This window comes from Podarcis muralis, chromosome 12 (genome assembly GCF_964188315.1).
Source record: "Podarcis muralis chromosome 12, rPodMur119.hap1.1, whole genome shotgun sequence".
Taxonomy (NCBI): domain Eukaryota; kingdom Metazoa; phylum Chordata; class Lepidosauria; order Squamata; family Lacertidae; genus Podarcis; species Podarcis muralis.
The window spans coordinates 54,674,501-54,687,452 of NC_135666.1; the positions used below are offsets into that span (position 1 = coordinate 54,674,501).

The 12,952-nt window shown below is 41.0% G+C and overlaps 1 protein-coding gene across 2 annotated transcripts in view; it reads left to right on the plus strand.

Annotated features, from left to right (window-relative positions):
- AVL9 (AVL9 cell migration associated) overlaps positions 1 to 11,478 on the plus strand; it is a 35,686-nt gene extending 24,208 nt beyond the window's left edge. For both annotated transcript variants that reach the window (XM_028750001.2, XM_077916505.1), the window contains 6 exons: positions 516 to 650; positions 1,913 to 2,132; positions 3,487 to 3,604; positions 4,913 to 4,966; positions 6,301 to 6,389; positions 7,610 to 11,478. In XM_028750001.2, coding sequence (XP_028605834.2) covers positions 516 to 650; positions 1,913 to 2,132; positions 3,487 to 3,604; positions 4,913 to 4,966; positions 6,301 to 6,389; positions 7,610 to 7,704 — 711 coding nt within the window. In that variant the 3' untranslated portion in view covers positions 7,705 to 11,478. The remainder of the gene's footprint in view (positions 1 to 515; positions 651 to 1,912; positions 2,133 to 3,486; positions 3,605 to 4,912; positions 4,967 to 6,300; positions 6,390 to 7,609) is intronic.
- Positions 11,479 to 12,952: the final 1,474 nt, after the last annotated feature.

A 12,952-nucleotide genomic window follows, 5' to 3' on the forward strand; every position in this document is an offset into this window, starting at 1 on the left:
TTTATCTGACAACTGTAAAATGCAGGCACCATCAACTGGATGCATTTAAAGCAAGGAACCACAAGACATTGGTTTGGCGTTACTACAAAAAAGCCTTGCATTTCTATGTTCCCTCCCTCCCACACTTCTCCTTTCATATTCACTTCCAATTTAACCCACAGCAAAGGCTTCAAGCCACAGTTTGTCTGCTTTAGATTTAATTCATATTTGCTCCCATGTATGTCTGGGAGAAAGCAGTGTCTGAGCACAGGGTGTGTTCATACAGTTTGCTGAATCTGTATCCTGCCTAGATTTCCTGCTAATTTATTGACAGTAATAGTTTAACTCAACAGAGCAATATTCCACGGAGGTGTCATTGTTAACTGATGAGGGAGTAACAGTTCAAGTTGCAATTACAATCTTCATTATTTTTTCCTTGTTCATTAGAACATCACAGCATTTTAAAGTATCAGCTCCTGCTCTCCAACCTTTTCCTTTCTCACATTGATCTCCTTCCTCCCTTTTCTCTGTTTCAGGGCTACCTTTGCTTGCCATACATGGCGCTGCAACAACACCACCTCCTGTCTGATATAACCATTCGTGGGTTTGTTGCAGGAGCCACCAACATCCTTTTCCGTCAGCAAAAGCATCTAAGTGATGCTATTGTAGAGGTATGAATCATTTTCTTTTAAATCATAGGTGGGTAACTGAATGGCAGCTTTTTTTAAAAAAAAATATAGGGTTTTTTGTGTGTGTAAAATGTGGCATAAAAATAAGGGTACAGCTGGCAAAGGGTCATAAAGGTAAAGGGACCCCTGACCATTAGGTCCGACTCTGGGGTTGCGGCGCTTATCTCGCTTTGCTGACTGAGGGAGCCGGCGTACAGCTTCTGGGTCATGTGGCCAGCATGACTAAGCCGCTTCTGGCGAACCAGAGCAGCGCACGGAAACGCTGTTTACCTTCCCGCCGGAGTGGTACCTATTTATCTACTTGCACTTTGACATGCTTTCAAACTGTTAGGTTGGCAGGAGCAGGGACTGAGCAACGGGAGCTCACCCCGTCGCAGGGATTCGAACTGCCGACCTTCTGATCGGCAAGTCCTAGGCTCTGTGGTTTAACCCACAGTGCCACCCACATCCCTGGCAAAGGTTCATGCTTCCTAACAAATACAATTGCTTAACTACTGAGTATATTCTACCCAACAGGAAGATTCTTCCTATCCCAAGTCCTATTTCGTCTCTTTATAGTAGGAAGGAAGCAGATCTTAAATATAATTTCCAGGACCGCATTTGGGCACTTTTCAAATACCCAGAGTAAAACTAATGGTTCTTTCTACTCATACAGAACTGTTCCATAAAAGACTGCCTTGATGTCCAGTCTACAGACTGCAGCTCCCACATGGTAGTTGCTTGAAAGAATCTTCCACAGCTTTTCCTTGTAAACACATAGTGACCTGCCCTGTGGAGTGGCAACATTGCTTGGAGAACTTCCCTTCTATCTCCAGCAATCCAGTTGTAGAGTTGAAATAGACCCAGAGAGAGACTGTTCATCCCTGCCTCCCCAGAACAGGACCCATACCCCAAATTCACTCTGTGGTCTATTCTATACCTCAGTTCATTACAAGGAAAAAGCTGATTGCTTGTTGTAGGGACTAAAGATGGTTGATCGGTGACTGGGTTATAAGAGTAGTGGACTTGTAATCTGGTGAACCGGGTTCGCGTCTCCGCTCCTCCACATGCAGCTGCTGGGTGACCTTGGGCCAGTCACACTTCTCTGAAGTCTCTCAGCCCCACTCACCTCACAGAGTGTTTGTTGTGGGGGAGGAAGGGAAAGGAGAATGTTAGCAGCTTTGAGACTTCCTTCGGGTAGTGATAAAGCGGGATATCAAATCCAAACCCTTCTCCTTCTTTTCATGTTGGGTTTTTCTCAACAGATTGAGGAAGCTCTGGTTCAAGTCCATGATCCAGAGCTCAGGAAGGTTCTGAATCCCACAACAGCTGACTTGAGGTTTGCAGACTTCTTGGTAAAGCACGTAACTGAGAACCGGGACGATGTCTTCCTAGACGGCACTGGCTGGGAAGGAGGAGATGAGTGGATTCGAGCCCAGTTTGGCTCATATCTCCATGCGCTGCTCGCTGCTACTCTGCAGCCAGGTAAACCCTGGTGCCATTGCTTCCATTTTTTTATTTTTTTAAAAATCCTCTAAGATTATACTTAGCAGCTGTAACTAGGAAGAGTAAAAGGAAAGGACAAAGAAATACAGGGATCTGGGTCTGACCTGGTTAGTAACCGTATGGAAGCTCTGATGCTGTGTTAAAAAGAGGGACTTCTTCTCACAGGCTCATGCAGAGGTTGTCTGAGGCCCGAGAGTCTTGTCCATGAGACTTGCCGCCGCCTAATCTCAGTGGCGGGTCTTGGGGTCTCAAATATTAGCAGCACCCTGTGCAATGCCAGAATTTGCTGCCCCCTCGCCTCTCTCCTTCCATTCTACATCATAGTTGCAGTGCTCCTGGGGCTCCTCACTTAGTGCAACCAAACAGTCGCACAGCCCTAAATCTGCTTCTTAATCTGATCTAATGCTACATGCTAGCACACAATAATGCAGATCCAGGTTTTACTATCAAAGCGCTTGGCTCTGTCTAAAGGACTGTGTGATGAATTGGAGTGTTTTATATCAGATGCATGCGAAGAAATGGTCCCACCTCTCCAAATCCAGTTAAAATCCAGATTAGTTCCTTCTTAAAATTCTGTCTCTTTTCAAGCTGTTTCTTATATCTTAATTGCATAATCTGCTTAGTTTTAACTTCCCATCAATTTCACTAATGAAACCTTTCATTTCCAGTTGTCTATTTGCTTCCTGGCAGTTGCAGCTGCCACTGCCACTGCGCACTGAGTGGGGAAGGATAGATTTGCCTGTTTGCCAGTTAGTCCCAAGTCCACACTCCTATTCTTGAATGCTAGCCCAGGTGCATGTTTATATATGAGGGTGGTGTCTTTCTTCTGTCTGCTGACACCATGCCATTGAAAAACAGCTGTGGAGGAGCTGTCTTTCAGTGACTTGGTATGTCATAGACCAGGGATGGCCAAACTTGGCCCTCCTGCTGTTTTGGGACTACAACTCCCATCAACCCTAGCCAACAGGACCAGTGATCAGGGATGATGGGAATTGTAGTCCCAAAGCAGCTGGAGGGCCAAGTTTGGCCATCACTGTCATAGACGTAATCAGGGATGACACCAGCCCTTCCACACCTGTATTTACAGTGATACACAACACATCAAGGGGGAAAACAAGAAAGGTTTTGCGGCTGTCAAACATGTGGAAATCCAGTCTGTTAGCCAGCACCATCCACTTTCTATTAGTTGCTGTATTGCATTGACAGTATTACTGTGCAGAAGATGCACACTGCCTTTTTAAAAATTAAAATGTGCTCGCTTCTTTGCCTACACACGCATAGCATGCAAAGTACTGAAACTGCTTAGGTTTCTCTTATCTATTTTATTCATCAGACAGTGAAAAAATATTATCAGACTTTGGAACAACCTTTGTAGCAGCTTGGAGGAATACACACAATTACAGAGTGTGGAACAGCAATAAACACCCAGCTCTCGCAGAGGTAAATCCCAGGTAAGAAATTTTAGCTTTAATGTTTGCATGGAAGAAGTAGAGAGAGGAGTGCTGTCGTCTTGAGCACCTGTGACTTCCTAGGTCTGCCATTTAATTTCCAGGAAGCACAAGCAAGAATTCTCCGTTTGCTAGTAGTACCAGGCTTCGAAATTACAAACTTCTAGTTCTGGAACTCACTTTCCCCACATATCTTTCTCCTTGCTTGTGCTTCAGGTGTTGCATGTTCTGCATTTAGCTTGCCTTGAATGCTGTTCTTTAGGTAAACAAAAATATGGTACTCTCTGCCTGCTTGCCTGGTGTAAGGTGGCCAAAATATGCCCTGTTTCTGAAGATCAGAACACAACACAATTCAAACAATTAGTGCTTCCAAGCCCCTAACAGCAGGATGTACCGTATTTTTTGCACCATAACACTCACTTTTTTCCTCCTAGAAAGTAAGGGGAAATGTCTGTGTGTGTTTTGGAGCGAATGCCTGCGGGTGGCGAGGGGGATCTGCTGCAGTCGTGAGCAGAGGATCCATGGTTCCCCTTCCTTACCTCCTCCGTGGTTACAAAGCATGGATCCACATGGATCCTCAGGATTTTTGCATTGGGCTACTCCAAACTCACTGTCAGATCACATGTGTGTGGCCATAGCATGAACCACAAAAATCATATATCCACTATTTCGTTTAGAATATTTTTTTTCTTGTTTTCCTCCTCTAAAAACTATGTGTGTGTTATGGTCTGGTGCGTGTTATAGAGCGAAAAATACAGTATCTGTGCTCTTGATGTTGCTTTGACCATTTTATCTGAATCTTATTCAGTTCCAACTGAACTTCAGAGGCTTTTAGCCAAGAATTTAATTTCTTCCTTATCGCTGCACTGTCACACCAACAAGTACTTACTTAAACAGTTGTTTGGAGGTGCACAGGCCCTTGGCTCCTGGTTGTGGCCACTGTCCCATAGAGTCAGAAGTAGGAGAGAAGACTGGAGGACATTGGAAGTGACTGTGGTGTAACTGAACAGCCACTTTAAAATGGAAGGCATTTTAGAGGAGCAGCAGGTTGTAACCCAGGGAAGAAATTCAGAGATGGATCAGTGCCAAATGTTTTATCCACTGTACAGTCATTGGGGCTTCTGAGATCTCCCCCTATCCCCAGTGCAAACTGATCAGACCAGGAGTCAAGAAATGTTAATGTTTTCAGTCTAGTTAGAGAGGAACGGCTTATGGTTTCTGTTTTTATTGTTACAACACACACAACATTTTAAATCTGTGTTCTGTTTTTCTCTTCTCTTTTCTTCCACCTCCTTCCAAAACACTTTTCAGTCACCCATTCCAAGGCCAATACTCGGTTTCAGATGTGAAATTAAGATTGTCACAGTAAGTACTATAACTGAATATGCTTTGGAAGGCTGGGATTTTTATAAATTGGCGAGCATAGTTTCATGTTAAACTGGGGTTTGGTATTCTGGCAGGCGATGACTGTTGAAATGTTCACAGTAATTGTCAGATTTACTCTGTGGCCCAGTTTACACATAACACTAAACCATGGTTTTAAAATAAGCTGTGGTTTAACGTGAACAAGCAGTGTTCCAAAGTCCCCACTTCACTCATCCCTCATGCCTGCCTGTGCCACACTTGTGCGAACACAGTACAGACTTTGTGTTCTGCGCAAAGCAGCACTTGATGGAATAGTTTGTTGACCATAATAAATTACATTTATTTTAATTGGGTCTGTAATCTTATGGCCCAGGACAAACCAACCAGATCCAGATGAATGCATTTTTCAACAAATTTTTTTTACATTCTGTTGACCATTCTGCTGTAGAAAGAATTCTAATCCAGGTTAAGTACAGAAAATGGATGGTAAGATTTTACCTTTGAGGGGTCCTTGTATGGTTTGGGGATTGCTACTATCCTCAGTTGTTTCCAGATTGGTGGTGATAGGTCTCAGTTAGAACGTCAATATATAGTTTGGTCATATGTGTAACCATCAGATTTAAATGCTTTATAAAATACTGTGGAGAACCTATTTGGGCCTGGGGTTTGCCTACCTTTTTTTTTAAAAAAAATTTAATCTCTTCTTCTATAATCAGCTCTTCCATAAGTTTTGCCTCTGCATCCCCCAAAGTTGGTGGTGTTATTGTGTCCAGAAATTTTTGTATCTCTTCTGAGTGGAGTGGACTTAGAACAGTACAGAGGAAAACTCCTTAAATCTGCACAAAATTTTAGTAGAAAATAATTTTCCCCGTTTTGGTCTTTGTACCTGTTAAAGTTGTTTTATTCCCCTGCCCCCCGTTTACTAGGAGTTTAGGTCTCTTCCCTCCAAATTCATAAAACTTTTGCTTTAAATATAGTAGTTGTATCATTGCTGTCTATATTTCTATGGTTTCTGATTCTTTCCATTTTTAAAGTGCCCTTTTTTGGTAGCTGAGTTGAGTTTTACAACTATGGTTTAACGGTATGTGCAAACTAGATCTTCATCCATGCTTACAATATTATAAAGAACCTTTATTATTGTCTGAGAGTTAGTGACCACAGGGCTTAATACCTGCCATATAAATCTAGTACCTTGGCCTAATAAAAGTATCTGCCTACTAGGTACTTTTTCTTTCTTTATTGCCAACTCCTTTGTTTAGTTTAATGATCAATTTACATGCTTGGAAACAGTGAAAGTCAGTTGTATGATGCTATGACATTTTCCTCTCGTTTAGTTCTGTACAGAATAGTGAACGGGGCAAGAAGATTGGAAATGCCATGGTTACAACCAGCCGGAACGTTGTACAGACAGGAAGAGCTGTAGGTAAGATGCTTCGTAACTGGAAATCAGTATGTGCTGTGACACTTGTATGCTACAAACATAAACCTTAACTTCCACAGCCTGTTTCAAGAATCTTGTTGGTGGTATATATCTCCAAATGTTGCTACCTTCCATAAATGAAGGGATAGCTGGAAACTAGCTGAAGCTCTATGTATGGAGAAGTGAAACGGGAAACTTCATGCACAACACTCGTAGGATGTGTCATTTGGGGAGGTGAAACTTTATCGCATATTTCTTCAGTGAGGGGTCTTAAAAATATGCTTTTGGGTGTGAGGAATTCAAATCTTACTATTTTTGTGATTGGACAACACCTAGCTTGGTAAAAACCACATAAACCAAAGGATTTTAATTTTACCTTCTGAAAATGTCAGGTAATGCTAAATAATAAGAAGTAATACAGTGGTACCTCGGGTTAAGTACTTAATTCGTTCCGGAGGTCCGTACTTAACCTGAAACTGTTCTTAACCTGAAGCACCACTTTAGCTAATGGGGCCTCCTGCTGCTGCCGCGCCGCCGGAGCACGATTTCTGTTCTCATCCTGAAGCAAAGTTCTTAACCTGAAGCACTATTTCTGGGTTAGCAGAGTCTGTAACCGGAAGCGTATGTAACCCGAGGTACCACTGTATATAATATAAATGCAAGTACTTGGCAATCATTTTCAATGATTTCTATACAATTTTACACACACCTAACTTACCAAGCAGAACGAAATTATATTAACTTAAACAAAATATATTTGGGATTCCCAAGTCATGTTACATCTTTTTAGCACCCCTCATTTTTGGAATTTGAAAGCTGCAAGATTCCACATGCCTGTCATCTCAGCCATCGTTTGCTACTGCAATGAGGAGAGCCCCTCCGCCTTGCATACTCCTCAGCTCACTTTCCCCAACCCACCAATTCCAGAGATAGCTATGACTGTTGCATACTTACACAGACCTATGGAGTGTTCATCCCAAGCTTCGCCAGTCTGAACCAGCTTTAGAAATGTCATAGAGAATGCCAAAATAAGAGGCTGTCTGTTTGAGAAATCTGCTTTTTACACATAGATGTAAGTGCCCTTGCACTACAATCCCATATATACTTTTCAAGTCCTATTAAACTTAATGGGAATTACTTCTAAGTAAGCATCGTGCTATTAATTGCTCTCATCTTAGCCTTACCTTTGCCTAACCTTCCCCTCTTTTTACTATAAAACCCAGGTCAGTCAGTCGGAGGAGCTCTCACGAGTGCAAAATCAGCCATGTCCTCATGGCTTTCTACTTTCACCCAGTCAACACAAAGCCTTGGGGAATAACTGTTCTGCAGCGGACCAAGCCCTTACATTCATTTTGAGAAAGAGACCTGTGGTTTTGCTTTAAAAAACACACCCATGAATTCAAGCATGAGGATGAAGGAATGGCCTTTAAAGCTGCATCGCAGGATGTCATTGCAGTTTGCATTAATGCCTCTTTTTAAAAATCTGAGCCTTTGTAACAACAGTAGCATACAAGTCTTGTTGTAAGACGGGCTTTATTTTTCATTGTGTGCTGTTCTTTGGATGTTGATAATGATTTATGTAAATTTTGTTGTATTAACTCCAGCTGTCTAGACTTTTTCTTGAAAAGAAGAAAGAGTGGGGCTGACTAGGTTTGGAACAGAAAACTGACCTCTCACTTCCACCCTCCCATACCAAATGCAGAAGTAAGATCTTTTCATTTCAGTGGAAACCAACTTGTGCAAAGGATTGCAGGCTAACGTTGCAACCTTTTGCACCTGTGGGTGGAACGAAGTGAAACAAATACAGATTAAATGAGACGTTCACACCCAGTTTAACACTTAAAACGCCTAAATGACAGCTGATCTGAACAGCTGTTGGCAGTTTTGCACCAGCTCATTTCAACTTTCAGAAATCTAGCTGCTAGCACTTAGGTTTGAAAGAGTTTGTTTTTAAAGGTCATGGATAAAATGGAAGTAAGATACTGACTAAAATACACAGGTTTACCATATTTTTGTTACCTCTTTGGAATTAACACCCAAGATACCTCTTAGCAGAAAAACAACTCTTGCTCAGTAACTGCAGTTTCCTCGTTTTCAAGTTGTGTGTGTGAATTTAGCTTTCATCTTTCACGTTCCCATTTGCTTGTGTTGCATCCATCAGTGGCTGTTCGAAAACTTTCACTAGTGAATACCTATAACCAAATACCTACCTCTCTGGCACAGTTAAGACTCCAAATGCAAGAGTCGGAAGTGCTTTTCCCCTTTCCTAGCTGCTTTTAGGGTTTTCTAATTTAATGTGTAGGTTAGCAGACATTTGAGAAATGACTGTAACGAGATATTACTTGGCTTTCTGCCAGCGATAGTTTTATGGATTGCAATATAGGCAGCTGTGAGACTTTAAGTGATTCATCTTAGTGTAGGACATTACAATATGAATGATTTACCAAAATACAGAATTCCAGGGCTTCCCTTAAATCATATTTTTGCTTACAACCGCCAGTTCAAGTCTGCTCCCCTTTCCTTCTTGGTTTTCTTCTCCAAACTGCAATGATTTAAATGGATGTGGAGTATAAAGTGTTAATTCAGGCGTACTGTAGCTAGACTGCTTTACTTCATATCCTTTTAGGGAACGGAATATTTATTAATGATGTAACATTCTGCACCAAAGTTGTCACAGCATACCCCAACCAGAATTCCTGTATTCTGGCCACATCTCAAAAAACCCAGTTTTCAGAGATGGCTATGGTTGCACTTCAAGAAAGATTTTCATATAAGCAGTTTGGGTTATTTCACCCAACTTTCCTGTAGATTAACTTCCCAAGAGAGAAGCATGTATACCACAGTGTGCAGCTGTTTTCACACCTGTTCCACATACGCATTATGAAAATTAATGACCAATTGTGGACTGCAACCAGTACACAGGTGTAATTTTCACACACCTGTGTATTTTTCATAGGTACTGTACAAGGGAGGTTGTTATGAAGTGGCAGGTGCCCTGCTATAATCCGTGTATATAGTACTGTTTGCAAGACACATCTTATGCTTTCAAGCTTACTCAGATATCTGAAATAATATAGCCAGCATAAAAAACCCTTGTATGTTTTCTTCTACACTACTTTGCTCGAATGAATGAGCCCATAAATTAGAGTTATAGTTTTCTAACCACAGGAGTTGACTGTGCTGCTAAAGAAAACATTTTACAAGGATGCTGTGGCTTGGAGATGTTACCCTTTTATTGAAACTACAGAACTAGGCATGCCATGACAGTCATTACACTGCAGGCAAGCTGACACAGCTTGTAAACAGACTTTTTTTCCTTGGGAGTTCCTTGGTTGGAATTGTTACATCCAGTTGTTGGTTTTCATCCTTCCCTAAAGGGAGCACAAATTAGGAGGCATCCGACTAACACCTTTTGCCAATTAATCCACAGGCACCCTAACGAGGGATCAGCAAAATCCTTAGGGACAAGATGGTATGAAAAGCTGGTGATTCTTTTAAAATGTCTTCTCTTCTTTAGTGAGCGCTCGTAGTACATGACAATACGCTGTATAAGTGTTTATAGTAGCCATCATCTTGGAGTGACCAATTTATAATTATAATTTTGCTACAGGGGAAAATTTGGCAGTAGTTAATTGTACAAGTCAAATGCAGGAATAAACTGTAAAACCTATTGAAAATGATTGCTGTGTGTACTGCAGTAGTTACAATCACATAATTTGGATTCAGCAGGTAGTCTTAATATACACTGAAAAAACCGGCATAAGCACATAGTGTATTACAAATGTGTGGGGTCACATACATATCTTTGCAAAAGGGTATTGAAAGACTAAATTAGATGGAGGTCTGTAAGGGAAAATAATTCAAATTTAATATGAATAGCATGTTTTCTAGCCACTGATTTCAGTTTTGAGGTTTAATTTATTCTGGAAAACGTAAAAAGCAGTGCTGCTTGTATTATTGAAACATCACATGTTGCGCATTGAAGCACTCTTGCTTGAAGCTCTTCACATCAGGAAAGCACCAGCTAAAATGCAAGCACTGTCATTTACTCTAGTATTGTAGTGACAATTCTAGTGACTTAAGCCTTGCTGTTCCTATAATGCAGAGGTAGTCAATGTGGTACCCTCCAGATTTTGTTGGATTCACATTAGCATCAGCCAGCATGGCTAGTAGGAATGGTTATGAGCTCAGTATCATCTAGGGCACACTCATTGGCTACCCCTATTTTCAGTTGCATTCTTTAAGGGCTGGTTAGTACCGCAAGCAAATTCTACCCGTAATAGGGCACACAAGGTTGATGTGATCTAAAGCCAAAGTAAGAACATGGAAGTGCTTCAAATTCAAATAATACATGTGCTGTTCTATAGAAAATGGCAAGAGCGTGTTAAAGTAAAAAAAAACAAAAAACCTTCCAAATGTAAAAGCATTGCCCAGCCCAAAGGAACACCCGCACCCCGAGTTATATCTAACAGTATGATCTTAATACTTGCTCCACAAGCAAGTAAATGTTCAGGATGCAACACCTTGACTGGTGCCAACATACTGCATAGTACAGTGCTTTATGGCTACTGAAAGAGTATTATGCTGGTGTTTGAACATTTTGTCCCACACAAGTGTTTAGAATCAGGCCGCTAACTTGGTATTTTGTAAGGCTGTTTTATGTGCTGGTGCTCCCTATTACAAACGTATATATTTGCATCATGCACAGTAGAGAAACTGATTTTTATATTTTTTTAAATGTTACAAGTATTTGGAAATGTGTATCATATTACAGTATGAAATAGACTAGAAATACCTCTATTCCAGTTTCTATATACCACTTAACAAATTAATATCAATCATTCAAGGCTGGTTTTGAGACATAAACCTGAAATCAGTTATCTAATCATGGTTTAAGTGAAATGAAACCTAAGTTTATTTCCATATGGTTTTTACTGCTACCAGCCTGTTGGAAGAGGAGGGTTGGTAAATATTAGGTATTTCATCTATCATCAATGTGTAAAAAATAGGTTATTATGTTCAAAAGACTATTAATGCTTCTGCTGTATATTTTGTTCTAAAGAAAATAAAGATTGTTCTTGTTTTGCTTGAATGTAACTTGTTTGGCACAAGGGTTTACTTGCAGTTTGAACTGCAAAAGCTTGAGACCTGCTCTCTCTCACAACCTAGACAGGGGAAGAGAAATAGAGGCAAGAAACACTTAACACGTGTGAACAGGCCCTCCCCGTTGCCAGCTATATCAGACTAATTTTGGTGGTTTAAAAATAGGTATTCATGTTTTAACTCTTTTCACTCATGACTTTCTCATACCAGTTTGTTTTCAAGTGTGCTAAAATTATCTGCCTCATGCAAATCAGCAGCAGCTTTTAATTATATAGCCTTGATTTTCACCTGCTGCAGTCAAAATTACAGCTGACATTCTAAACACCAAACATGAATCCATAATGTTTTCTTCTTGTTAAAGTTGCCCAAGACATTCAGTTGACACTGAGCAAAATCTCAAAGAAACTGATCCATTCTAGACCACAGGTTAGGTGCACTGATATTACAGGAACAAAATCATCTTCATAAAAAATACAAACCAGTTATTTGTTTATCTTCACAAACTTGCAATCAATGTGATAATTTCCTCCAGTATTTCTTTCCTATACTGTTTTCTTCCAAGAAACCTATTGGCTAGTTAGTATTAGTTACAAATTTCTGAATAATATTTCCTCCTGGTCTGTTAGAAAGGCAGATTTACAGTGGTACCTCGGAAGTCAAGCGGAATCCATTTCGGAAGTCCGTTCGACTTCCAAAATGTTCGGAAACCAAGGCGCGGCTTCCGATTGGCCACAGCCAGTGGGACGTTTAGGTTCCAAAAAACGTTTGCAAACCAGAACACTCACTTCCGGGTTTGCGGCATTCGGAAGCCACAATGTTCCGACTCGCAAGGCGTTCGGGATCCAAGGTATGACTGTATTCAACTTAAGTTTAGAAGCAAAGCCAACCTTATTTTAACAAGTTGGAAGTGGGATTTTTTTTTAAATAGGTTAAATTTTTTTTACCAAAAACAATTGGCAGAAAAGTGCTGGACAAGAATCTTTCAGCTACTGAAAAGAACTACGTAAGTTTTAACAATGGCCTGGTACACACGTCATGCTAAGCCAAACCATAGCTTAGGGAGATGATTGTGGCCACTTCACTCCTCACCAGCTGTTTTGTGCCATGTTCAGCTAAGCTATGGTTTGTCTTAGCATGCTATCCAAACCTGAGCTTGTGGTTGGTTTGTTGTGGACAAAAGGTAATCAAGAACAAACCTTGGTTAGTTCATGGTTACTTCTGGAGTTAAACCTAGGTTTGTTCTTGGTCTCAGAACGGCACAGCAGCAAATGCAACGAGTGAGGCAGGCACCATCTCCCTGGAAGACCGCACACTCACATGTAGCCACTGTTTGGCTTAGCATGACGTGTGAACCAGCGATCAGAAAGCATGCATTTTAAATACAATTTTCAGCACCTTGCCTATGATTCCAAAGTGTAGTGAGTGCGCTGTACAGCATCATCTGCCCCCTCTACACCTTGTGG